The 24,933-nt window shown below is 41.9% G+C and overlaps 1 protein-coding gene across 5 annotated transcripts in view; it reads left to right on the forward strand.

The window, feature by feature from the left end:
- LOC144693814 (ephrin type-B receptor 3-like) overlaps window positions 1–24,933 on the forward strand; it is a 109,591-nt gene that overhangs the window by 71,178 nt on the left and 13,480 nt on the right. For 3 of the 5 annotated variants that reach the window (XM_078563861.1, XM_078563864.1, XM_078563865.1), the window contains exons 4-13: window positions 2,503–2,658; window positions 7,056–7,391; window positions 15,257–15,381; window positions 15,792–15,954; window positions 16,377–16,485; window positions 16,612–16,676; window positions 17,310–17,444; window positions 17,539–17,786; window positions 18,322–18,537; window positions 19,720–19,869. In XM_078563861.1, the coding sequence (XP_078419987.1) occupies window positions 2,503–2,658; window positions 7,056–7,391; window positions 15,257–15,381; window positions 15,792–15,954; window positions 16,377–16,485; window positions 16,612–16,676; window positions 17,310–17,444; window positions 17,539–17,786; window positions 18,322–18,537; window positions 19,720–19,869 (1,703 nt within the window). The remainder of the gene's footprint in view (window positions 1–2,502; window positions 2,659–7,055; window positions 7,392–15,256; window positions 15,382–15,791; window positions 15,955–16,376; window positions 16,486–16,611; window positions 16,677–17,309; window positions 17,445–17,538; window positions 17,787–18,321; window positions 18,538–19,719; window positions 19,870–24,933) is intronic. The other 2 variants (XM_078563863.1, XM_078563866.1) reach the window with 1 other exon arrangement.

Genomic DNA, 24,933 nt, shown 5'->3' on the forward strand with positions numbered 1-24,933 from the left:
TGATTTTGAATTACATTTTGATTGTCAAATTTTGCATCAGTCATTTCTAATTACTCTGGATCCTCACTTATGAGAATTTTTGTTGGAGTCAAAGTGAGGTGAGGAACGCAATCGGATTTAGAACTGTGGGAGAGACATTGGTTGTTGGGCAGAGCCAGAGCAGAATGGAAGTCAAGATCTTGAGGTCCAGCTGGAGTCGGGTCAGGAACTAGACTTTTAACAGCTTGCCTGCACAATTTCACTTACTTCAGCTTTGCAAAGTTTATTAAGCTGTTACTGATGCAAAAATATTGGTTGAACTCCTGGGTCTATTAATGCGACTTGTGCTCTAAGACTAAAATTTTTATTTTTAAAATTTAATACATGAGGGTAATTTTCTCAGAGCGCACTGACAGTAAGGAACCTTGCCTGTTGCAAGCACGTTTTGGAAAATCGCGGCACTGCTCCTTTGATTTTCCAAATTGTGCAGCAGCTGGCATTTGCTACCAACACAACCTTGAAAAATTGCTCCACAATGTTTATTTCATCCTAATTGATAATAACTGCACTGTGTGCAGTAGACCTTTGAAAAACTTCCAGTTTCTGTTATTCATAGGTTTGAGAGTTGTGTTGCGGCCTCTGTTATCTTAGGTGACTCTAAATTAGGACAATAATAGCATAAAGAATATAATTGTTTAAGTTGAATTTTCTCTTATCTCATATAGAAAGCATAAGTGTCAAAATAGTAAAAACAGTGAGCACGTGTTCACCAATTTCATGGTTGGCATTCAATGCTGAGGCAATAGCACAGTAAAGAAAGCATTTCAATGAGCTGGAATTTGCTGTCAAAATAACTGAGAGTTGCTAATGGCGCTTGCTGATATTTATATATGAATGATACAGCAACTTCAGGTCAAGGACAGATGCGTGGTTAAATCTAAGTATCTAAACGTGGCTGTTCAGATTGCACATTTTGCTGTCAGCTTCAAGAAAGTGGTATTTTCTGACGGTCTTACCATTGACATGCAGTGAATATTGTGAAGTTACTGCATTTGTGCGATAGATACAAACTAAACTCGCCACAGATATTTAGTGCTAGTAATTTGCAGCGTAAGTACCCTTTTACTGACATGATGTGTTATTTACTGCCAATCAAGCTTCGTGGACACCAAAAGTTAACTATTATAAGTATAAGATCTCATACCTTCAGGTTTTAAATTTTTTGAATAATTTAAAATGTCATATTTTAAAATGATGACCGGGATTTTCCGGTCCCATCTGCACCCATCGTGAGCCGGACAGAAAATTTGGAGAGGCAGCCAAACGTCCATTGACTTTGGACGGGAGTTTCTGTAGCGGGACTGGAGAATCCTGGCTGATGTTTCTTAATTTTCCTTTCTTTTCTCTCTTGCTCCAATGTTTTCCTCCTTTATTTCTCTTTCTGTATCTGACCTGACATTGAATTAATTTCCTTTAATCCTCCCCCCCTTCTGGGTTTATTTCCCAATTCTTAAGCCTCATTAGTTAAGGATATGTCCTGTTAGTTGCCTTGTTCACTCAAGTCCCCCGTGCCCTGTTTCCTCCGCTGTAATGCTACCAGCCTGTGCTTTCAACAACTTTGTGAGCAAAATTGTTTTGCGCTGAACAGCGCAAGAGCAAGTCTAATGAATAGCAAACACCATTAGATGTCCTGCTACGGCAGAATCTGGTCAGTTAAAATATGACTGATGGCCTTTATCAATTAATACTAGCAATCTATACAAGCTGACATTGCTAGCTGATATTTCAATATCATCCTATAACCTATTCAAAGTTGAAGAGTTTCTTCAGATTCTTTTGAACATTTTTGGTGTTGAATTCAAGGAACCAAAGTGTTCTGCTCCTGCATGTGTTTTACTGCTTTGCAAATATGGTGCAATAAGCTAGTTGCTAAATGTAGGACCTGGAGTGACTCAGTGGATAGCTCACCTGTCTCTGAGTCAGAAGTCCCCAGGTTCAAGTCCCATATTAGGACTTATTGACTATGAAAGAGCCCAGCCACTGGTGCAGACAAGCCAGCCTGTACTGGTGCTGGTCCCCAGCCTAGATAAATGGGGAGGGGTGGTAGTAGGAAAGGCATCCAAATGCAAAAAAATATGGTTGCTATGAAGGTAATCTACCACCATTGTGGCAACCCCATGTAACATGGGGAAAAAGGAAGCATGTAACAGTAGAACTGCATTAGCTTTATTATCTTTGAATGTTAATACACTGTCTACTTCAAACAATCTGTGTCTTTTTTGTGTGTTTGACTGCAATCTTAGGTCTCCATTTCTGCAGCTTGAATCTCAGGCATTTTTATGATTATCGATGGTGGCATCACTTCCTTCCTAAGGAAAATTTACTGATGTTCTTTCCAAATGTGGTTTTGTCCCTGCAGGGGAAGCTCTTTGTTCTAATGACTTGCTAGCAATGCTTAAACATCCAAATGTATTTAATGTTAAAATATTATGTTCCTAATTATTGTTTGTATTTGGTTTTCAGCTTGTGGCCTAGGAAAATTCAAATCCAAACAGGGGCAGGAACCTTGCTCCCTTTGCCCATCTAACAGCAGGATCAACTCCGAAGCAGCCACTATCTGTCCCTGCAAAAGTGGATTCTATCGAGCAGACAGTGACCAGCCTGAGATGGGATGCACAAGTTAGTCATTGGCCCCTATTTGTTTATGTCAACAAGAAATGTAACACTTTTCTAGTAGAGTGCCATTTATATTAAGCTTGCTTGGTTTTGTAATAAAGACCCATTCTCACAGAATTGATTACAATTCCAGGACACTGTTCTGATACCCATATATGTGTGTTAATCTCCTACACGGTCAGAGAGCACTTTTATCTCAATTGTTCTCCTGTTAAAACTCCAAATATGATATTTAAAATGCCAACACCAGCAACATAGCCAATTAACCAATTTCCAAATCTTTGCTAAGCCTTATAATGCTCTGAAATAACATGCTTTATGTTATATTCTCACCTTTAACCTATACTTAAGTGGAGCTTATTTATTTTTCAATGCAGCAGTTATGTCTGAATTCTCCTTGCAGGTTTTAAAATAATAAAAACTATTATAATTATGAAATCAAGCTAGTGCTAGACCATGATAAAGCCACACATACATCCTAACTCCCTTCATTGTCCACCCAAAGTTGAAGGTCAAAATACTCAAGGCCACACTGATCAGAAACATTACTCTGCCATTATTTCACTCACTGTTCCACAAATGCCTTATCCAATTCAGGGTCACGGAGAGTCAGAGCCTACCCTGACAGACAATGGGCACTAAGCAGGACACCAGTCCATCACAGGGCACACACACTAAGAGGCAATTTAACCACAGCCAATCCACCTAACCAGCATGTCTTTGGACAGTGGGAGGAAACCAGAGCACCCAGCAAAAATCCACATGGACATAGGAATAACATGCAAACTCCACACAGGCAGACAGACACCCAAAGTCAGAATCAAACCCTGGTCCCTGGAGCTGTGAGGGAACAGCACTAACCAATGAACCACCATGCCGCTCACATTATTCCACTTAATTGTAAATTTAACAACAGATTCTCATACTATTTAACATTATACATGTAAACTGAAACACAGCCAAATGAACATGACCAGTGTAGCAGTTGGTAATATCATACCCTTCTGAAACAATTACATTATATCCAACCAAGCTCCAAATATTTTAAACACTAATTAAGTGCAGTCTTCTCAGCATTGGTACAATAATTGCAGAACCTAAGCTGCCTAAACCAGGATATAATCTTACTCACATAGATTATTTTACAGATCTAAATAACAGTTTGTGTTGAGAAGGACTTTAAAGCAGACAGTGACTTACAAGAACAAAGACAGCAGTTTTTAAACCACTTCCAAGGCTTTTATAATCTTCTTTCTGTTTTCCCTGTGATCCCAAACCCATTAGTTTCTACTTTTTATGGCACTAGGGGGAACATGTCTGAGACAGATATATTTTTATAGTGCCATTGGGTTATTTGCAGTTTAATTACCTAGAATAGTAAAGGCACCTCTGACACATTAATGACCATGCTGCTAGTCTGTAAATCTTAAGCAACCATGTCTGTGTGTAGTTACTGCACATTAATTTTAAACCTGAGCACTTTTCAAAGTGGTTACATGCGTATTTTGTCCATGTTGGCAGCCTTAGTGCAGATATGAAATGATTCAGCTGATCACTGAGAATGTTTTACACTATTTGAGCAGTCACTGGGTGCTTAGTCTCAAAAATTCTTGACCTTTGTTGAAACATGCTAACATGTATATTTTAAAAAGAATCTATTTGTAAGTAAATATCAGAGTGCCAGTAAAGCATGCTATAGGGGCCCTTGAAATACAAGTACTGAAGGGTGATTTTATTAGCTTGACTGAATATTGTTGTGAAAATACATATTTCTACTTTCAAAAAAATCCTTACGTATAAAAATCAAAACTCTCAAATTTCCCAAAAAGTCTCATGAGAAGAAAAAAATGGTTAAATAATCAAATTAAAACTTGATACCATTCATAACAATGATTGCTAGGATCTTACTGAGGTAATTGCTGTCACTCATTGAATTAGACTTCATATTTCTCTTATACAGTATTTTCAACGCTGTGCTTAATCTGAAACACAATAATGGCATTAATTTGGATTAAATTATATCTGGAGAGGGGTGCATATCCTACACAGACTTTGGTGTGATCATTTGTATCTCAACAAGACTATTAGGGGAGAAATGAATTCTTTCAGTGAATCAATGCACTGCATAATGTGACGAGGGCTGTACCAGGAAGATCCCAGCCTGTGCCATGGTACCATAATTGTCAAAAATGTTCATGACTCAATTCTATCAAATTATTTACCACCACTTCAGCCTCAAATCATGAAATATTATTAAGGGAAAGTACCAAAACATTGCCAATGGAACCATACCCAGCTGTAACCTGCTGTCTTCAGAGATGAGGGGTAAAATTTCATCTTTAGCAGTCCCAATGCAGGCTTGGCAACATGGAATAGTATAGCAAGAATTCAAGCATACAGCCCAGGTGTAAGGGGAGAAAATCAGAGGTGGGGAAGTTGAAAGCCCTATGATATGCACTTTAACTTCTAAAAGGCTGTTGCTAAATTTCCCAAGAAAGGCCATTAGTTAAACTGTGGGGATTATAAGGAATTCTTCATAATGAAAAAGAAACTGATGGGAGACTAGGAAACAATGAGTATTCATTCCAGGAGCTGTGTTAAAGTGGGAGACACATTATGGGGGAATGAGAATAGTCAAATTAGAAACAATAGGAGTTGGACAACATGTGGGTCAATAGCAGATAAAGCAAATGCAGCCAAGAATGGAAAAAAATAGATGACGCACATGATCAATAAATATTACTGAACTAGCTAAAGGTAAAGCTGAGAGAGAAATAGGAGTCTTAGTTGATTTGACACTAAATGTGGCTAACTGGTGGAAAGCAGCGATCAAGAAAGCCAACAGAATGTTTACCAGGCACTCTAAACAGTAGGATATAAATCAGATGAGTTAATTCATCAGAAAACTAAACCACGCCTTAAAAACTACATCCATTTCTGTTCACCAAGAGACAAATGAAACATTCATTCAGACACTATACCAGTGCACATAAGAACCATGAGGCTGATTCCTTGTGCCACCAATCTGAGACATGATAAAAAATTGGAGAAACTTGGGCTTTTCAACCCAGAAAGGAAGCGTTGGTGCGGTGACATTATAGAGGCATAGTTAAGTGAATGCAGAGTAGCTAAATTAAGAGTGAAAACAGAATTATAGGACAGCAGTTCAAGCTAGAAAAGGACTGATATTAATTCATCAGAAAGGGCAATAAAATCTGTGGCAGAAACTGTAAAATTATTTAAGAAACAAGTTGGATATTAAACCGAGGAGACATCAGGATATTTCTGAATGGACGCCTTAATACGGGCAGAATAACCTTCCTCATCCCTAATTATCTTGTGATTTTGGGAAGAGATTTTATTAAAAAGAAAGCAGCCCCAGTACAAAAACACCTTAATTCTTTAAAGAACCTGCAATGTCTCTCTGAATATCTTAGTGCCAGTGAAGCAAATGACTGCGTTTTCTGGGTTTGTCATATTTATTCTATGTTCATTGTTCCAACATGCTTTAGACCAAATAAGTGAGGAATGAGCTAAGAACAAAATAGGAGACTAGTAGGTTTGGATTGCAGTTTCATATCAGGTCAGTGTATAGAATCCCTGCTTGGTAGTGACCTTAGGGCTGAATAAATGGTAAAGAAATGTTGTATTTATCCTTTCAAACCAAATGTTATCTTTCCTAAATAGATTCCCTGCAAATAGTTTCACCGAATACATTTGGTGAAAAAAACACTTTACAACATCTACCTTGCATTTAAACGTTTGTCACTATCTCAGATGCCTTCTAGATCTTTTATCAGCACAATGCAGGCACGAGTCTGTTTGTTAAAAGTACATCTGTAGTTGCATTCTGCCTTCTATAAAATTAAGGTCTCAGATGCTTCCATGGCCAGCTTATCAGTAAAAGCAGAACCCCATTGCATTTTATAACTTTTACTTTTTAAACACTAATTTGCCTTTCCAGTGACCTTCAAAGACTTTTTTTTAAAGCTGATGTTATAACCTTTCAACCTGCTTTGTAAAATATTCCAGTTGACTCAAAATGCTAATAATGTTGCATTTTAATAAGTAGTTGCAAATCTACTCCCACTTTACAATGAAGAAGGAAAGTAAATATTGCAGTCTATTTCCTGATAGTCTATTTGTATATTTGAATTGTTTTATAGATTGATTCATTGAAAAGATTACTGTCTGTGAAATAAAATGTAAACAGATTTTTGTATATTTTAATTCAATGTTTGCAGGCCAATAATTTGCATAATAAGTTATATGATATACCATATGTAATATAACACAAAACATTGTATTATAAGCAGAATGTATTCAACATTTATACATGTTGAATGTACCTATGTTCAACATACATTCTAACTTTCATTTTCAATTTCAATTTTGCTAAGGTGTGCCTTCTGCTGCACGTAATGTTATTTCAAATGTGAATAAGACCTCCCTGAGCTTGGAATGGAGTGAGCCACGGGATACTGGTGGCCGTGATGACCTGCTCTATAATATCATCTGCAAGAAGTGCAGTGTGGAAGGCAAAATCTGCTCCAGATGCGATGACAATGTAGAGTTTGTCCCACGCCAGCTGGGCCTGACAGAAAGGCAGGTGTTTATCAGTAATCTTTTGGCTCACACCCGATATACATTCGAAATCCAAGCAGTAAATGGTGTCTCCAGCAAGAATCCATATCCTCCTCAGTTTGCAGCAGTTAACATTACTACAAATCAGGCTGGTAAGTAGAGCAGTATTTCAACATTTAAGATTGTAATATCCATATAAAATCTAAACATTTCCATTTTTCAGCTCCCTAATAAACAATTCAATGAATGGGCCCAGTGTGGTATAGAGAAATCATTGATTTTTTGTGTTGATTGTATCTGTGAAGACTACAACAGTGCACCCTGTAGAGGAGCAGGATACCTCTGACAGCAAGGTGGGGACGCCAGAGTTTGCTGTCTGTTTCACAGGGTAATGACGCTGAACACTCACAATTTCTCCATCAGTACAACCAAAAAATCTGGATCTTTCATTTTCAATTAATGTAAACACAATTGGCACTAACTTCAAAACCGCAAGCTGAATTTTTAGGCTTCAGTGCAGAGGTGGGTGAGCATGGAGGTGGGCAGGTGTGGAATTTTGCAGCATCTGCCAGAGTGCTGGTTTTCTGGCAACATCCTTCTCCAAGCTCGTTTTTTTCTGTCAGAATAATAGTCAATGTTTAAAATATTAATGGTTTCCAGCATGGCTCAAGCCAGGGTGTAACACTTGGAGATCCCTGATAAAACCTTTATTGTCTCCTTTCATTTTTTGGGTTAGTATAAGGATGCATACAATTAAATATGTCTGAGTTGATACAAACGTACAAATATACAAAATAGGAGCAGAAGTAGGCCACTCGGCCCCTTGAGCCTGCTGCGCAATTCAATGAGATCATGGCTGATCTGCTTGTGTTTCAAGTTCTACATTCCCATCTACCACCAATAACCTTTGATTCCCTTGCCTAACAAAATCCATCTACCTCTGCCTTAAAAATATTCAGTGACCCCGCCTCCACCACCTTCTGAGGCAGTGAATTCCAAAGTCGCACAACCCTCTGAGAGAAAAAAAATTCTCCTCATCTCTACCCTATAATTTTAAAACAGTGCCCCCTAGTTCTGGACTAACCCACAAGAGGAAATATCCTTTCCATGTCCACTTTGTCAAGACCATCTAGGATCTTATATTCTTCAATCAAGTCAACCCTCACTCTTCTAAACGCCAGTGGAAACAAGCCCAGCTTGTCCAACCTTTCCTCATAAGATAGCCCGCTCATTCCAGGTGTCAATCTAGTAAACCTCCACTGAACCGCCTCCAATGAACGCACTTACAACCTTCCTTAAATAAGGAGACCAAAACTGCACACAGTATTCGAGGTGCGGTCTCACCAATGCCCTGTATAATAGAAGCATAACATCCTTACTTTCATGTTCAATTCCTTGCATCACAAAGGATAGTATTCCATTAACCTTCTTGATTACTTGCTGTACCTGCATGCTAACGTTTTGTGACACATGCAGAAGAACACCTAGATCCCTCTGCACCTCTGAATTCTGTAGTCATTCTCCATTTAAGTAATACCATGCTTTTTTATTCCCCCTGCTAAAGTGAACAACTTCACATTTTCCCACATTATATTCCATCTGCCAGATTTTTGCCCGCTCACTCAATTTATCTATATCTGTCTGCAAACTCCTTACGTCTTCTTCACAACATGCTTTCCTACCTATCTTTGTGTCATCTGCAAATTTAACTACCATGCCTTTGCTCTCCTCATCTAAGTCATTAATACAAATTGTAAAAAGTTGAGGCCCCGGCACAGACCCCTGCAAGACCTCACTAGTCACATACTGCTAACCAGAAAAAGACCCATTTATGCATGCTTCCTGTTTTCTGCCAGCCAGCCAATCTGCTATCCATGCTAATATATTACTTCTTGTACAATGAGCTTTTATTCCCTCAATAACCTTTGATGTGGCACCTTATTAAATGCTTTCTGGAAATCCAAGTACAGTATGTCTACAGGCTCCCCTTTATCCACAGCACTTGTTACTCCTTCAAAGAACACAAACAAATTGTTTAAACATGATTTCCCTTTCACAAAACCACTCTTACTCTTCACGACGATCTGGTATTTTTCTAAGTGCCCATCACCTCTTTAACGATCGACTCTTAACACCTTCCCCACGACAGACATCAGGCTAACTAGTCTATAGTTTCCTGCTTTTTGCCTCCCTCTCTTCTCGGGGTTATATTTGCTACTTTCCAGCCTGATGGAACCTTTCCAGAATCTAGGGAATTTTGGAAAATTAACACCAATGCATCTACAACCTCATTAGCCACCTCTTCTTAGACCCAGAGACTTGTCAGCCTGCAGCTCCATCAGTTTGCTCAGTACCACTTCCCTAGTGATTGTAATTTCACCAAGCCCCTTTCTCCCCTCCACCTCCTGATTTATAGCTATTACTGGAATGTTTTTATATCCTCTATAGTGAAGACAGAAGCAAAATATTTGTTCATTTGATCTGCTATTTCTTTATTATCTACTATTAACTCCCCATCCTCACTCTCTAGAGGACCAGCACTCACTTTACCTACTCTTTTCCCCTGATTAACCTTCTAGTTGTCTGCCATTCTTTATATTCTGACCAATCATCTGACCTGCCACTCATCTTTGCACAGTTACATGCTTTTTTTCTTAAGTTTGATGCTTTCCTTAACTTCTTTGGTTAACCTCAGATGGTGGGTCCTCCCTTTAGAATTTTTCTTTATAGTCGGAATATACTTATTCTGAGTATTCTGAATAATCCCCTTAAATGTCTGCTACTGCTTCTCTATTGATCCAGCAGCCTAGTATCCCAGTTAACTTCAGCTAGCTCAGCTTTCATGCCCACATAGTCATCCTTATTTAAGTTTAAAATACTAGTCTTAGATCCACTCTTCTCCCTTTCATTCTGGATGTAAAATTCAATCATATTGTGGTCGCTGCTAACTAGGGTGCCTTTACCCTGAGGTCATTAATTAATACTGTCATAGTACACAATCCCAAGTCAAATATAACCTGCTCCCTGGTTGGTTCCAGAATGTGCTACTCTAAGAAACTATCTCAAAAGAATTCTATGAGCTCCTCATCCAGGCTACTATTGCCAATCTGATTTTTCCCATTTAAATGTAGATTAGAGGCACCCATGCTTATTGCCACCCCTTTATCACAAGCATCCAATATTTCTTCTTTTATACTTTGTCCTACATTGTGATTAATGTTAGGGGGCCTGTAGACCACCCCTACTCATGACTTCTTTCCCCTACTATACCTCATCTCCATCCATCTCCACTATCCCAAAAGCTCTGCCCTGTTCCTACTTGGCCTATCACACCAGCTCAAAAGCACCTTTGTACACTACCTGAAACCGACACAGGAAGATTAAAATTCAGTTATTGCAGCAACCATGCCTGGACTTTATGCTTGTGCAGATGACAATTATTGGTTGCAGCAGGACAATTAGCCCCATCAGTGTCATCATTGGCCCTGCCCACGTAGTAAAAAACAACAAATATATTTATTTTACACTGTTAAAAGGAAACTGCAACTGAAGTATTACAGCTCCTGGCTGCAAAGAAAACATGGATATTGAAGAAATGCAGGCCAGGACTTCTCAGTGCAGGGGCGGGCCCGATACATCGGCACATAAAATGACGCGCGATGACATCGGGCGTGCGTCCTGACGCCATCGCGCTGCCTCGTGATGTTTCGTTCGGCAAGCGCACACCGGAGTTGGCTGCGCACCCACTGATAATTGATAGGCCTATTAAGGCTGTTGACGAAGTAACAAATGTCAAGTTTACACAGCCCGTTCAACCTTAAGGTTGGCGGGCAGATGAAAAGGCTAAGCGGCCTTTACGTTTTTTAGGAACCTCATCTACAAGCGGGATGAGGTTTCCTAAAGCATTTACTACGTAAATAAAAAGTTTATATGAAAAATAAAAACATGTCCCATCTCGTGTGACACAGTCACATGAGCGGACATGTTTCATTAAATTTTTAATGGGCTGAATTGGTTATGCGGGCGGGAGCGGGCGCGAACCCGACTGGCGCCCCCGATCAGGTCCGCACCACCATTTTACATGGGTGGGCCAGTTAAGGCCCGCACAGCGTGACGCACACCCGGAAGCGCTGTGCACTCCCTGTGTGGGCAGGGGCGGGGGGGGAGTCCCTGAGTTAAAGCCTGCGCTCTTTCACGAATGGGCACGAAAGAGCGTGGAGATTAGTTTAATTCCTGGAAAAATTAATTAAGGTGAAAAAGAGTTTTAAGGACATGCCCCCTCATGTGAAACTCACATGAGCTGGGACATGTCCATTAATTTTTTCAAAAACTTATATTTAATTAATAAACCCTCCATGAAACCTCATCCCGCCCTTAGATGAGATTTCATGAAAAATACAAAGGCTGCCTGGGCTCTTCGCCTGCCTGTTAACCTTAAGATTGGATGGGCAGCATTCTTAACAACTTTAATTACTTTGTTAATGGCCTTAATAGGCCTTTGACAGTTCGGCGGCTGCGCGCCTGCTGAACTGACAATCTAAATGATGCGCGGCGATGTCGGGATGCCCGCCTGATGCCACTGCATGTCATTTCGCGCACCAGCGAGCAGGCCGTGCCCCCACTCGCCGATGGAAAAATTCTTCCCAATGTCTGTAAAAAAAAAAAATGTTTAAAACCACTTCAATCTCCCTGAGGCAGCTCCGTGCCTCAGGGAGATTGTAGTGCTCTTTCGAGCGCATGCGCAAAAGAGCGCTGGCCCTGACTCTCCCTCCTCCACCCGCCTGCGCAGGTAGTGCCCAGCACTACCGTTCGCGCATTACGCTGGGCGGGCATAAACTGGCTCGCCCACGTACAATGGCGATGCAGTGCCGATGGCGGGTGGTGATCGGCTCCTCGACCATCCCCGCCCGCTCCCACCGAGCCAGCCCGATGCGGGAAAAATTCAGGCCAGAGCTTTGACACGCATTTGTTGCACAAAAAAAATACATTTGCACCAAGTTTGCAATAACTGTGTTGTGTTAGATTTTTATATGTGTTTAGCAGACACACACATTCACATTTTATATCTGCTTAAAGATTATGCTCTGTGTGTCACTACACAAAGGATATGTGTTGCAATGACAACAGTCCTGTAGGTTTCCTAAACCCTTGATTCCAATTATTGAAAGCTCTCGACTCTTGAGAAGAGAGGATTTATTTGAGGGTGACCATCCTTGGGGTTAGGACTTGTCTGACTTTCACATTAAGCTCCCCTTTTGTACTGTAGCTTATCTTCCAGTGATTAGAGCCTGAATATTCAGTCATCTGGCACTTTCTATGTTATAAGTCTGACACAATGAAATGGTGTTAGGGGACCTGCTAAGTCACAGCCTGAAGCAGCTGGTGGGATGCCATCAGGCTTTGTCAGACAGGAATTCACACTGGCAGTCCAGGTGCTGAATGGCGTAGCTGTAATTAGGCCTTGCGAGACAGATGACTATGTTCTGGGTTAGGCCGTTAAGGGAATCTTACCTCTAGGCAGTATGTATGTAATTTGTCCATTGATTGGTGTTTAATGGACGGTATTAGTTTCTATTGTTGCTTGACTGGATTAGAGGAATTGCGCAACAGGAGCTGCAAATGGAGGAAATCTGAAGTCTTTCACTCTATAGGTAAAACTTTCAAAATAGTTTGGGTTTAAACACTGCAGCAGGACTATGGAACTTGTTCTGTACACTTGCAATTCTACTTAATTCCTTGTGTTGACAGAGAAAGATATAATATCCCTCTTAACGTAGATTGCTGTACAAAACCAATAAATTAGAAAGCAAGCGAACATATGTGTCCTTAACAACAAAAACACAACTTGTATTTACATAGCATCTTTAACATAGTAAAACATCATAAGGCACTTCACAGGGACATTATAAAGCAAAATTTAACACTAAAACACATAAGGAGATATTAGGCCGATGGTCAAAAGCTTGGTCAAAAAGGCAGTTTTTCAGCAGCGTCTTACAGGAGGAAAGAGAGGTTAAGGGAGGGAATTACAGAGTTCAGGGCCAAGGCAAGCTGAACACACTATGGCCAATGATGGAACGATTGAAATTGTTGTTGCTCAAGAGGTCAGAAGTGAAGGACCACAGATATCTTGGGTTGTGGGCTGATAATGAAGGCCAAGACAATGAAGGATTTGAAAACAAAGATGAGGGTGTTAAAGTGGAACATTGCTTAACTAGGAGCCAATGTAGGTCAGTGAGCATGGGGGTGATGGGTGAACAGAACTTGGTGCAACTTAGGACATGGGCAGCAGAGATTTGGACAACCTCAAGTTTACGGAGGATAGAAAGTGGGAAACTGACCAGGCGTGCGTTGAAATAGTCAAGTCTGGAAGTAACAAAGATATTGAACGAAGGCTTCAGCAGCAGATAAGCTGAGGTAGGGGTCAAGTCAGGCACTTTTATAGAAGTGGAAACAGGTGGCCTTAGTGATGAGATAGATGAAAAATAATTATCTTAAGAGTAATTACCTTAAGATAATAATCTTGGATGAAAAATAATTAAAATGCATTTTAAAATATTTTCTAATTCATTGCAAATTAAAAGAAAGTTAATTTGCTTAATTTTTATGAAACTAACAAGAGTTTAGAATGAAATTAATAAAATAATTTAAACATATTATGGGTTATAAACAAGAAGAATTTGTTGTCTGCAGTTGTAGCTAAAGTACCGTTGTTATAAATAGAATGTGCCATGAGTGCAGTGAGATGTGATGAATAACTGCGCTCACAAGATGGGACATATCCTACTGCAGACTTCATCATATTCATCATTCATGGAAGTATGCAGCTGCTCAGGACATGCTTTCAAATGTCTGTCCTTGTGGTTGAACAAATGGGACAATTTTATAGAATTGTGGCTTTAAGCTAAGGGAAATTCGTGTACATTTTAGGCTTCAATCTTGGCACAATGATAGATGTTTAGAGATTTAATAGAGGTTTTTAAAATTATGAACAATTTTGGCAGAGCGCATTGCAAATAATTAATTCTTAGCTGAGGATTCAGTGAGACACCAATTTAAAATTATCACTATGGGAATGAGGACAGTGGCAGGAGATTTCTTTCTCAAAGGGTTGTTGGATCTGTGAACACTTTGCATAGGGAGTTATTGAAGCAGTGGCCACTTCATCTTCATAATGAAAAATTAGCAACATATTTGAAACAGAGGAAGATGCAGTACGATGGGGAGTGAGCAGGAACATGGGCCAGCATTTCCTGTTCGGGCGTGTATCCCAACGTCACCGCGCATCATTCCAATCTTTCATTCAGTGGGCGTGCACCGGAGTTGGCTGCACGCCCGCCGAACTGTCAAAGGCCTGTTAAGGCCATTAACAAACTAATTAACCCATTTGAGAGGGCTGCCCGTCCAACCTTAAGGTTGGTGGGAAGGTGAAGAGCCCAGGCGGCCTTCGCATTTTTCATGAAACCTCATCCATAGGCGGGGTGAGGTTTCATGAAGGGTTTATTAAATGAATAAATATTTTTCAAACATTTGATAAACATGTCCCAGCTCATGTGACGCTATGAGGGACATGTGTAAATGATTTTGAACTTTTTTTTTATTTTGAAGTTCCAGTTAGAACTTAATCTCCCTGAGGCAGCTCCGTGCCTCAGGGAGATTTCTGCGTGCATGCGCGAAAGAGCGCAGGCTCCTCCCACCACCCGCACAGGTAGCGCTGAGCACTTCCAGGCGTGCGTTACGCTGGGAGGGCCTTAATTGGCCCACCCATATAAAATGGCAGCACCCAGCCGATCGCGGGCGGCGACCAGCTCCGCGCCCGCTCCCGACCGGCCCACCCGACGGGGAGAAGATTCCCCCCATGGAGTTCGTTTTGGATTGCTGTAAAGATCTGTCAGAGATGCAGCGGGTCAAAAGATCTCCTGTAATGTAAACTCCTTTTGTTCTGTTGGTAGTGCTTGGTGGCAGGAACTTAAAAAAAATGTGTTGGCAATGTTTAATGCTTTTGCATTCTTTGCAGCTCCTTCTCCTGTGCTTATGGTGCATTTATTGAGTGCGTCTTCAAACAGCATGACTCTATCATGGCTTGCACCTGAAAAACCCAATGGCATAATTCTGGACTATGAACTGAAATATCGTGAAAAGGTACAGTAAGGCTGTGCATCAAGCTGTAAAGATAAGGCATGTTGGTACTTTAGTAACATGAATCCCAGACCACTGATGCATTCTCTTACCGATAATTATTTTCAGTTATTTACCGGTGCCTGGTGCTGTTGATTACTGGGAAAAAAGAGTTGTAGAACCTCTCAAACCGTTCATGAGGGAATCTATTTTAGTAATAGCATTGCAGAGAATACGAACAGTTTTTTAAAAAGTCATTTGTAGCATAGTCTTCTCACTAATGCATCAAACAATTCATCATATTTTTTTTCACAAAAAATGAACTTTTCCATAAGCCTGACTTTCTGAGTCACATGGGCTGCTGAGCTGTGGATTGGACATAACTATTAACCCCGTACTTTCTCCTCAATATTTTTACATTTATTTTGATCCAGGACCAAGATGAATCAACAGCATCGACCATTACAAGTCAGAAAAACACTATTCGTATTGAAGGGTTAAAGCCAACAGCTTTTTATGGAGTTCAGGTGCGCGCCAGGACAGTGGCTGGATATGGAAAGTACAGTGAACCTGTAGACTTCCAGACACAGACGGAAAGTATGTCTATTTTATTTAGAGTTTAGCTGGCATCATTCAATAAAAGTATTTGGAGACATAAAGTTAAATTTGTTGCTGATAATTTATTAACACTATGTCAAATGTATTATCAGTATTGTAAAAAAAATGAGTAATCTGAATCGTGTTTAATTTTTAGACATTTGTTATAATTTATTAGTGGCATTTGTCAAATGATTTAAGGAAAATAATGAATAAATCCTTAAGAGGTCAGATACTTTGTAGAACCGTGGGAAGCAGACGATGATTTAAGACCAGGAATAAATCTTTGTTAAAGTGGAGTGTACATATAAAAATATTCACAGATTGTTATGGGCTTTGCATTTCTTTGATTTTATTTCTATTTGTGAAACCACCGTTCACTGGTTGGGCTCTTAATTAAAACCTGTCTTTTTTCCATTTAGATGAGAGTGGGAAAAGCATTCAAGAACAATTGCCCCTGATTGTAGGTTCTGCCACTGCAGGCCTGGTTTTTATTGTAGCAGTGCTTGTGATTGCATTTGTGTGCATCAGGTAATTAAATATTTTCACTTGTTTAAAAAGGCCTTTTGTAAGAATTCTCATTGTGCATATTTAATGCTTTTGGTATCACAATAGAGGTTTTACATAAAATGATTTTTTTCCTTATTTTGAATGAAGGAAACGTGGAAGTGGCACTGAGTCAGAATACACTGAGAAACTCCAACAATATAGCACTGGCCACAGTAAGTTCTTTCATGAAACCTTTCCACAAGAAGCACATTGGAGCAGAAATTTGTCTCAATATGTTTTCAGGCCTAGAATCACTGCGGTGTAGGCAGCAAATGGCTCAAGCAGGAGGCCCATGAGTGACCCAAAATTGAGCTTCAGGGCTCATTTCAATATGTTGGTGAAGTGAAGCACCTGTTATGCCTCCATTGGCATCTCAAACATTTCAGTTTTTGAAATTCAGGCTGTTCAAAGGTAACAGCCTCCTGTAAGTGCTGATAAGTGCAGAATGGGATAGAGTTGCGTGGGGTAGGGTGGGGACAAAGAACTCACAGTACTATGGAACCATGGAGAGCATTCCTACTCCTCCTGGTAGCCGCATTGGAATCTGAAGAATCCTAACTGCAGCAGGACCAACTTCTGCTCTGCTCATCCCAAAACACTTTCTCCATGGCATTGAAAACATAGATAAGGGCCTTTCACTGTTTTCAGGATGGCTGAAAATCAACTTCCATTCCTCTCATTTTGTGCTTGTAAAATGGGTACAATGAGGTCCAGTTTCTATTTTCCATAGCTAACCATTGTTCCAAAAAGTGTAATGCATATTTCTCCATTAATGCTATTTATCACTTTTCCTTGTGCAATAATAGTCACACCAGGAATGAAGGTATATATTGATCCTTTCACTTATGAAGATCCAAATGAAGCTGTCAGAGAATTTGCCAAGGAAATTGATGTATCCTGCGTAAAAATTGAAGAAGTGATTGGAGCAGGTAGACTAAAAGGCATTGACAATCTCTTATACTAAAATATATCTAAATTTACTATGTTTTGTGTAATGCTAAATTTGAAATTTAATTTGTAATTTTGTTTGTGCAGGTGAATTTGGGGAAGTATGTAGAGGCCGCCTTAAACTTCCAGGGCGAAGGGAGATTTTTGTAGCAATAAAGACGCTTAAGGCTGGTTATACGGAAAGACAGCGAAGGGATTTCCTAAGTGAAGCCAGTATTATGGGACAATTTGATCATCCAAATATTATCCATTTGGAGGGAGTGGTCACTAAAAGCCGTCCCGTCATGATTGTTACTGAGTTTATGGAGAATGGTGCCTTGGACTCCTTCCTCAGGGTAAGTGAAAAATTAAAGGCCCCTTACATAGAATGGTGTTCTCTATCAAGTAGCCCTTTGCCTGGTTGAAATCTACGGAAAGAAAATTCAGGCGGGACAGCCAATCTGCTACCACCACTTTATACCCCATCAAAGCTGAACTTTACCCCTATTATTATGCATGATGATTTTTTTTTTTAGTCCATGGGTTCCCTCTAAACTTAGATTAAATGTGACACAGCAACATTCAATTATATAGAATTTCATGGGTTCCCTGAGCTGAAGTGAAAGGATTTGATGATAGGGGTTAATATGCTCGCTGAGGGTCTGTAAATAAATACAAGCACACTTGGCAGATTTCTTTGTGTGATACAGTGCAGGTGTGTACTCTATAGTCACCTGATTGAAGGGATGTCATTTTTTTCATCAGGGTTGCCTCAGGAATTTCAAAGAAACCCAAGCTTCTCTTCCGCTGCCTTTACAGAAACAGAATACATAATAAATTTTCTTCATTGAATTTCTGACCCTGTTGGTTGTTATTTTGCCTGCTTTTCAGATGAATGATGGACAGTTCACAGTGATCCAGCTGGTTGGCATGTTAAGAGGAATTGCAGCTGGGATGAAATATTTGTCAGAAATGAACTATGTGCACAGAGATCTGGCAGCCAGGAACATTCTGGTCAACAGTAACCTTGTGTGCAAAGTGTCTGATTTTGGGTTGTCGAGGTTTTTGGAGGATGATCCGACTGATCCAACCTACACAAGTTCACTGGTAAGGGCAAGAATGGGTTATGTTTTGTGCAATTCTTTCTGAAATGAGGTAGTTAAAATACAAAATAGTTGTAAATTTTATACTGGCTGCAAATGAATCATAAAACCGTCTGAAGATACAAATTATAAAACTTTTCATTTTGTGTTGTAACATTCAGTTCAAGCACTGTTTTTATATTATGTTTTTAATTACCAACACACAGTTTGAAAGCATTCCATTTCATTGTTAAAGCTATTTCTTCTCATTGTTTCTCAATGTTATATTTCTATGAAATCTGCAAGTATCTTATTTTTAAATTTGCTATTGTTTTGGTGAACCAGAGGACTGGGTGATACAGTGTCAGGGGAAGATCGAAAGTTGAGGGGAGGACGCTATCGGGAGAGGGCCAAGGCCACTGGTTAGGCTACATGTAACCTTGTTTCTCCCGAATGCAGCAGGCCTGTTACTGGGGGAGGGAGAACTGATGTGGGTAGCTGGACAAGAAAGGGCTGTCATTCGGGCGCTGTAACATTGTAGGGTCCAAAGGAAGCACTGTTGCTTCTCCATGTACTACAAAAATTCTCTTCAAAAATTTCCCCTGCTGTTTTTGGAACAGCTTTCACCATTCCCTTCAATGACCCTTGGTTAGACCACTCAACGCCTCCTACAATTAGACCTAGTGCAAACAGCACATGCATCATAGAAATCTATGAAAATGGCAGTCAGGGTCCTAGCAACCCAATTTACATATTTAAAATGATAGATTGGAAAACTCACTTCACTTCAGCCTTTGGCTGTGACAAAAGGTGATTTTAAATAAATAAACCTTTGATGATGATGATGATAAACAACCTCATGCTATTAAAAGCCATGCCTGAAAATTTAATCACGTTGGCCGTGGACTCAAAGGGACCTCCAAGGAACCCACTTGATTTTCCTCTGCCGGACTCCATTTTTCAGGTGAGAAGCAGGGAAACAGCAGTTGAAAATAGCCCCCATCCTTTCTGTAATTTATAAAATTGAAATCTTCTGCCCTCATCAGTGAATGGAGTAATAAGATGTAAAATGGCAGAGAGGCTATAGCTTTCTGCTAAAATGGTTTGCTCTTGAAAAGAAGGAGACATTTGTTTTAAGTTGCATGTAACTTGGTATTAATGTGTTAAAAATAAAGGGAAACTGAACATAACTTTCTCTTTTTACCAGGGCGGAAAAATTCCAATCAGATGGACAGCCCCTGAAGCAATTGCCTATCGCAAATTCACCTCAGCCAGTGATGTATGGAGCTATGGAATTGTCATGTGGGAAGTGATGTCATATGGAGAGAGACCTTACTGGGACATGTCAAACCAAGATGTAAGTGTTTGAGTTGATAAACAGGCAAACATATTGTATGAGGGATTCAGTTGAAGTGTTAGATTCTCTAACTTTACTCACTTTTAATGAAATAAGGATACCTTCTATACTCCAGACTCTACTTATGGTGGTTTCTACCCACAATAAAGGAAAACCTCGGGCTAAAAGCTACCCAATATCTCACACACATCCACAGTTCTTAAGATTGTTCCTTAGTTTGAAATCATGACATGCACATTGAATACTTTTGATCTCTCAAAATGTTCAGAAAGGAACTGGCTGCATTTTTCTCTCAAAGGGAATGATGTGGGCGAGTCAGGCTTTATATAAAATTGCAGAATATCAAGCGGCTGAGGGAGAAATCCAATTCCGTTACTTTTATCAACTAGTGTGAGGCTTTTGATCTTGTACCACATGCAGCCTTCGTGGAGAAGCTGGACTGTTGGAATATCTGCCAAATCTTGGATTTTATCAAGCTGTGTACTTTCATTCAAAAATCTGTATATGATTAGTTTGGTAACTCACCAAGTCTGTCTCTTTCAAAACAAGCCAGTGTATCTTTGCTCAGGTTTTGGTGCCCGAAAGTTAACACAATACCCCAGATGAGCTCTAACCAAGGGCAGAATTTCACTCATGTCAGGTGGGCTCAGCGAGGACGATCAGGATCGGAAGGCGATTTCATGCTGGCGGGCCAATTAAGGCCTGCCTGTCTTGAAAGGCGAGCTTCAGCGCTCAGCACTGCCTGTGCGGACCGTGGGGGGGGTGTTGGATGTGTGAGCGGGGCGAACGCGGACTTCGCACATGTGCGCAAGTGCCATTTGCAAATCTCCCTGAGGCACAGAGCTGATTTTTTTTAAAAAAGATTTTATAAATGTTATAAAACATATCCCCTCATGTGACTCTGTCACATGAGCAGGAACGTTATTAATGAAAAAATAAATATTTTATTTTATTTTTATTTGCTTTTGAAAACCTCATCCCGCTCGTGGATGAGGTTTCCAAAAAAGTGCAAAGACCACTTGGCCTTTTCGCCTGCCCGCCAACTGTAAGGTTGGACAGGCAGTGAAAATTTCTTTTGATTAACTCTTTAATGGTCTTAATCGGCCTTTTGATTATCGGCGGGCGTGCTGCCGACTCCTGTGCACGCCTGCTGACCAAACTATTGCGCAAGTGCGCGATGACATTGGGATGCTCGCCCAACGTCATCACGTGTCATTTTACGCTCGGTCGGGCCGGGCACCGAGCAGAAAATTTTATCCTAAGATGCTGTTTAATGGAGGTATTACTTCTGCAATTCTGTATTTCAACCCCTTGATAAAGGATGACATTCCATTAGCCGCCTTCATTCCTTTTTATACCTGTGCACTAGCTTTTAGTGATTTGTGTATATCTAAATCTCCTTGCTTATTCATAGCTCCCAGTCTCACATAATTGAGACAGTATTCTGAGTTGGCTTTCTTGGAGACAAAGTGGATCCCCACACACATCCTCACATTGAACTCAATCATTTAGTCTGGTTATCTCCATCACTTAGTCTGGCTTTCTTCTTGCATCTACACAATTTACAAACATATGAATTAGGAGTAGGAGTAGGCCATTTGACCCCTCAAGCCTGCCCCACCATTCAGTAACATAACGGCAGAACTGATTGTAGCCTTAACTCCACATTCTCACCTACCCCTGACAACCTTTCACTCCCTTGCTTATCAAGAATCTACCTACCTCTGTTTTCAAAATATTCAAAGACTCTGCTTCCACCACCTTTTGAGGAAGAGAGTTGCAAAGACTCACTGGATGGAATTTTCCGTGCTCGCTGGCATCGGGTGTGCTTGGCGACGTGAGTGGACAATATGGCATTGGGTGTCAGGGACCTCATTGTAATACATCTGCATATTATTATAAGGCCAGCCCGTTGGAATCATTAAACCCCCCCACCCCGCTGCATCGTCAGTCCACATTGGCGTGATTGTACACCAGTGCAGAACACGTCTTGACGTGCAGAAGCCGGGACTCACCGCCAGGGCCTTGTGCACATTGCGGACATTTGAGGAGCAGAAGATGCTGGAGCCCGACAGCAATGGCACACTGGAGGGACATCCATGGCATGCTGGGTGGATTCTCATGGACATGGCTCTGACATGAAGCAGCTCACAGAAGGTAGAAAGTCAACATTGAGGGTCAGCTCACAAAGGATGATGGTCAAGGGAGCGGACAGGAAGGTCCAGTTGTGTTTGGGAGAGGAAGCTGTACCGGGGGGTGGGAGAAGAAGGTCTAGGATCGACTGGGAAAGGAAGAGGTGTCAGGATAGGATGACATTGGAAGGGGAGGAGCAAAGGTGTCAGTATGGGGTGAGGTTGGGAGAGGGGAATTGAAGGTGCTGTTGGGGGAGGTTGGTAGTGGGGGAGATGGGGAGGGAAGAGGGAGTACAAAGGGAGGAGGGGGGTAATGGGAGAAAAGAGCAAATGGGGAGGTATGTGTAAGGGAGGTGGAAGGTGTAGGGGAAGGAGTTCGGAGGGGGGGAAGGAGTGCAGAGAGAGGAGAAAGTCCAGGGTGGGGGGGGAGTCGGGGAGGAAAGAGTGCAGAGACGGGAGGGAGTAAGGCTGGAGAAAGCAGTAAGGGTGGAGGAAAGAGTTGGGAGGGGGAAAGGACTAAGGGTGGCAGAAAAAGTAAGGGTGCCTGAAGGAGTCAGGAAGGTGGAAGAACTAAATGGGGGTGGAGTCCAGAGGGGGTACAGAGGACCAAGGGAGAAGGAGTCTGGGCGGGGTGGTGGGGAAAAAGGGTTCTAAGGTGGGGAAGGAGTCCAGAGGGGGAAAGGGGTCCGGAAAGGGCGATGTCCAGATGAACGTGCAAGAGAGGGCTGATGAGTCCATGACTGCCTCCTGGGGAGTAAACTGAGGGTAGGTGTGGAACGAGGGAGTGCTGAGAATGACCGAGGATAGAGTGACAGGTCAGCTCAGATGGACATTGAAAGTGAACCCCAGCTGGCAGCATTGAGATGAGTGTGGAAGGATCCACATACGTGGGAGAGTGCATGCACGAGCCTCCAAAAGGCCCTGCCACACACACACACACACACACACACTTCTCCCTCCAGAATCACTCATTGACCAGCTGCTCCCTCTGTGGTGACAGAGGATGAGGCTGAGGGGCTCACAAGCAAAGGGGACTCGGAAGGAGGGGACAGGCTCTGAGATTGCTGAGTGGATAACCTAGGGGTGTCCAGCTGCCGCTCCTCCTCCCTTCGGGTGCCCGGGGGCCCCGGCCTGACTCCTTGAGGGGAAGCAGCACCTGGAGGGACGTTGAGGTACCTCGTTTCATCTCGCAGGAGGAAACGAGGCAAGATGTTTGTCATCTGACTCAGACCTCACAGATGCCTCTTCCCCAGCAGTTCTTTGAGTACCAGGGAGCTCGGCTGAACCTGCCTCCTCCTGCTGCAGACCTGTGTCTATCCAGTGACCACCAGATTGTGAACCCAAGCCTGCTCTAGATCTAGGTCCCACTGAAGTGTGTGCCTCTGCGCTGGTGCAGGGTGTGGGTAAGCGCTATGACAGGTCTTCCAGGCTGCTTATTTCCAGCTCTTCATTGGTGGAGGTGTCTTCTTGGCTGGAGGTGAGGACCTGGATGGAGCTGGGGATTTGGCTGGCTGAAGGTGTTGGTCGCTTGGCAGAGCTCCCTGTGAAGTAGAGATCATTAGTGCTTGGCAACAGAGTTTAAAGCAGGAGAGAGGGCACTCACATTTGTGTAGAGAGAGGGATGATATGGTGCAGGATCCTCATGAGGGTATTCACTGCCAATCTCACCGTGACCACAGGCATGTCCACATCCTCACCAGTCAGCGCGATGGCACACTCCTCAAAGTGAGTGAGGGGCCCCCGTCTGGAACCTCTCCCTGCTGATGTGAGCAGGTGTGGAATGTTTGTGAGGTGAGCGGAGCCATGGACAGGATGTGGACGCAAGCTCAAGAGGGTATGAGCCTAATGGAGATGTAATGGTGTGTGTGAGAGTTAGTGGTGTCCCTTGTGGTGTGTGATCACTGTGGATGTGTAATGAGTTTGTGAGTGTGTGAGTTGAGAGTGAAGAGGAGTGAGTTACCTTGATGGAATGGATGAGACCATTCATCCTGTGGTGGCACTGGGTGGTTGTCCTCTTTTGAAGGGCATTGGTGCTGACCACTGCTGCCACCGCCTCCCATGGCTGGACTGGTGATGCAACTGGCCGTCCTGCAGCCAGAGTGGGGGTAGAGGACATCACGGTGGGCCTCCACGGCATCCAGAAGGCACTTGAGGGACACGTCACTGAAGTGGGGTGGTACTGCTTTTTTGTCTATCGGGGCCGTCCTGTCTTCCGTGTGGCAGTCCTGGGCTGGAAGCAGTAAGAGGTGTGAACATATGAACAAGGAGCAGGAGTAGGTCATTCAGCCCCTCGAGCCTGCTCTGCCATTTTATAAGATCATGGCTGATCTGAAAGTAACCTGAAATCTGCATGCCACCTACCCCCGATAACCTATCACCCCCTTGCTTACCAACAATCTATTCACCTCTGTCTTAAAAATGTTCAAAGACTCTGCTTCCACCACCTTTTCAAGAGAGTTCTAAAGACTCATGACCCTCTGAGTGAAAAAAATAACGCGGTGGGTTTGGGACAGTACGGTGTGAGAAGCTGCCATTGCAGCCGGCAGGTAACCCACTTGCTACCACACTTAGTGCAAATCTGGGATGATTCTGCTCACTACCCTCTTGAGAGGAAAAAATTCTCTTCATCTCTGTCTTAAATGGGCAACCCCTTATTTTTCAATAGTGACCCCTAGTTCTACAGTCTCCCACAAGAGGAAACATCCTCTCCACATCCACTCTGTCAAGTCCGCTCAGGAATGTTTCAATCAATTTGCCTCTTACTCTTCTAAACTCCAGCGGATACAAGCCTAGCTTGTCCAACCTTTCCTCATAAGAACACCTGCCCATTCCAGGTATTAGTCTAGTAACCCTTCTCTGAACTGCATGCATATATTTAATCAACAATGGTTTTCTATTTGCAAAAGTTTCACTTTTTTTCAAAGGGATCGTT

Source organism: Cetorhinus maximus, chromosome 19 (assembly GCF_964194155.1).
Source record: "Cetorhinus maximus chromosome 19, sCetMax3.hap1.1, whole genome shotgun sequence".
Lineage (NCBI taxonomy): Eukaryota > Metazoa > Chordata > Chondrichthyes > Lamniformes > Cetorhinidae > Cetorhinus > Cetorhinus maximus.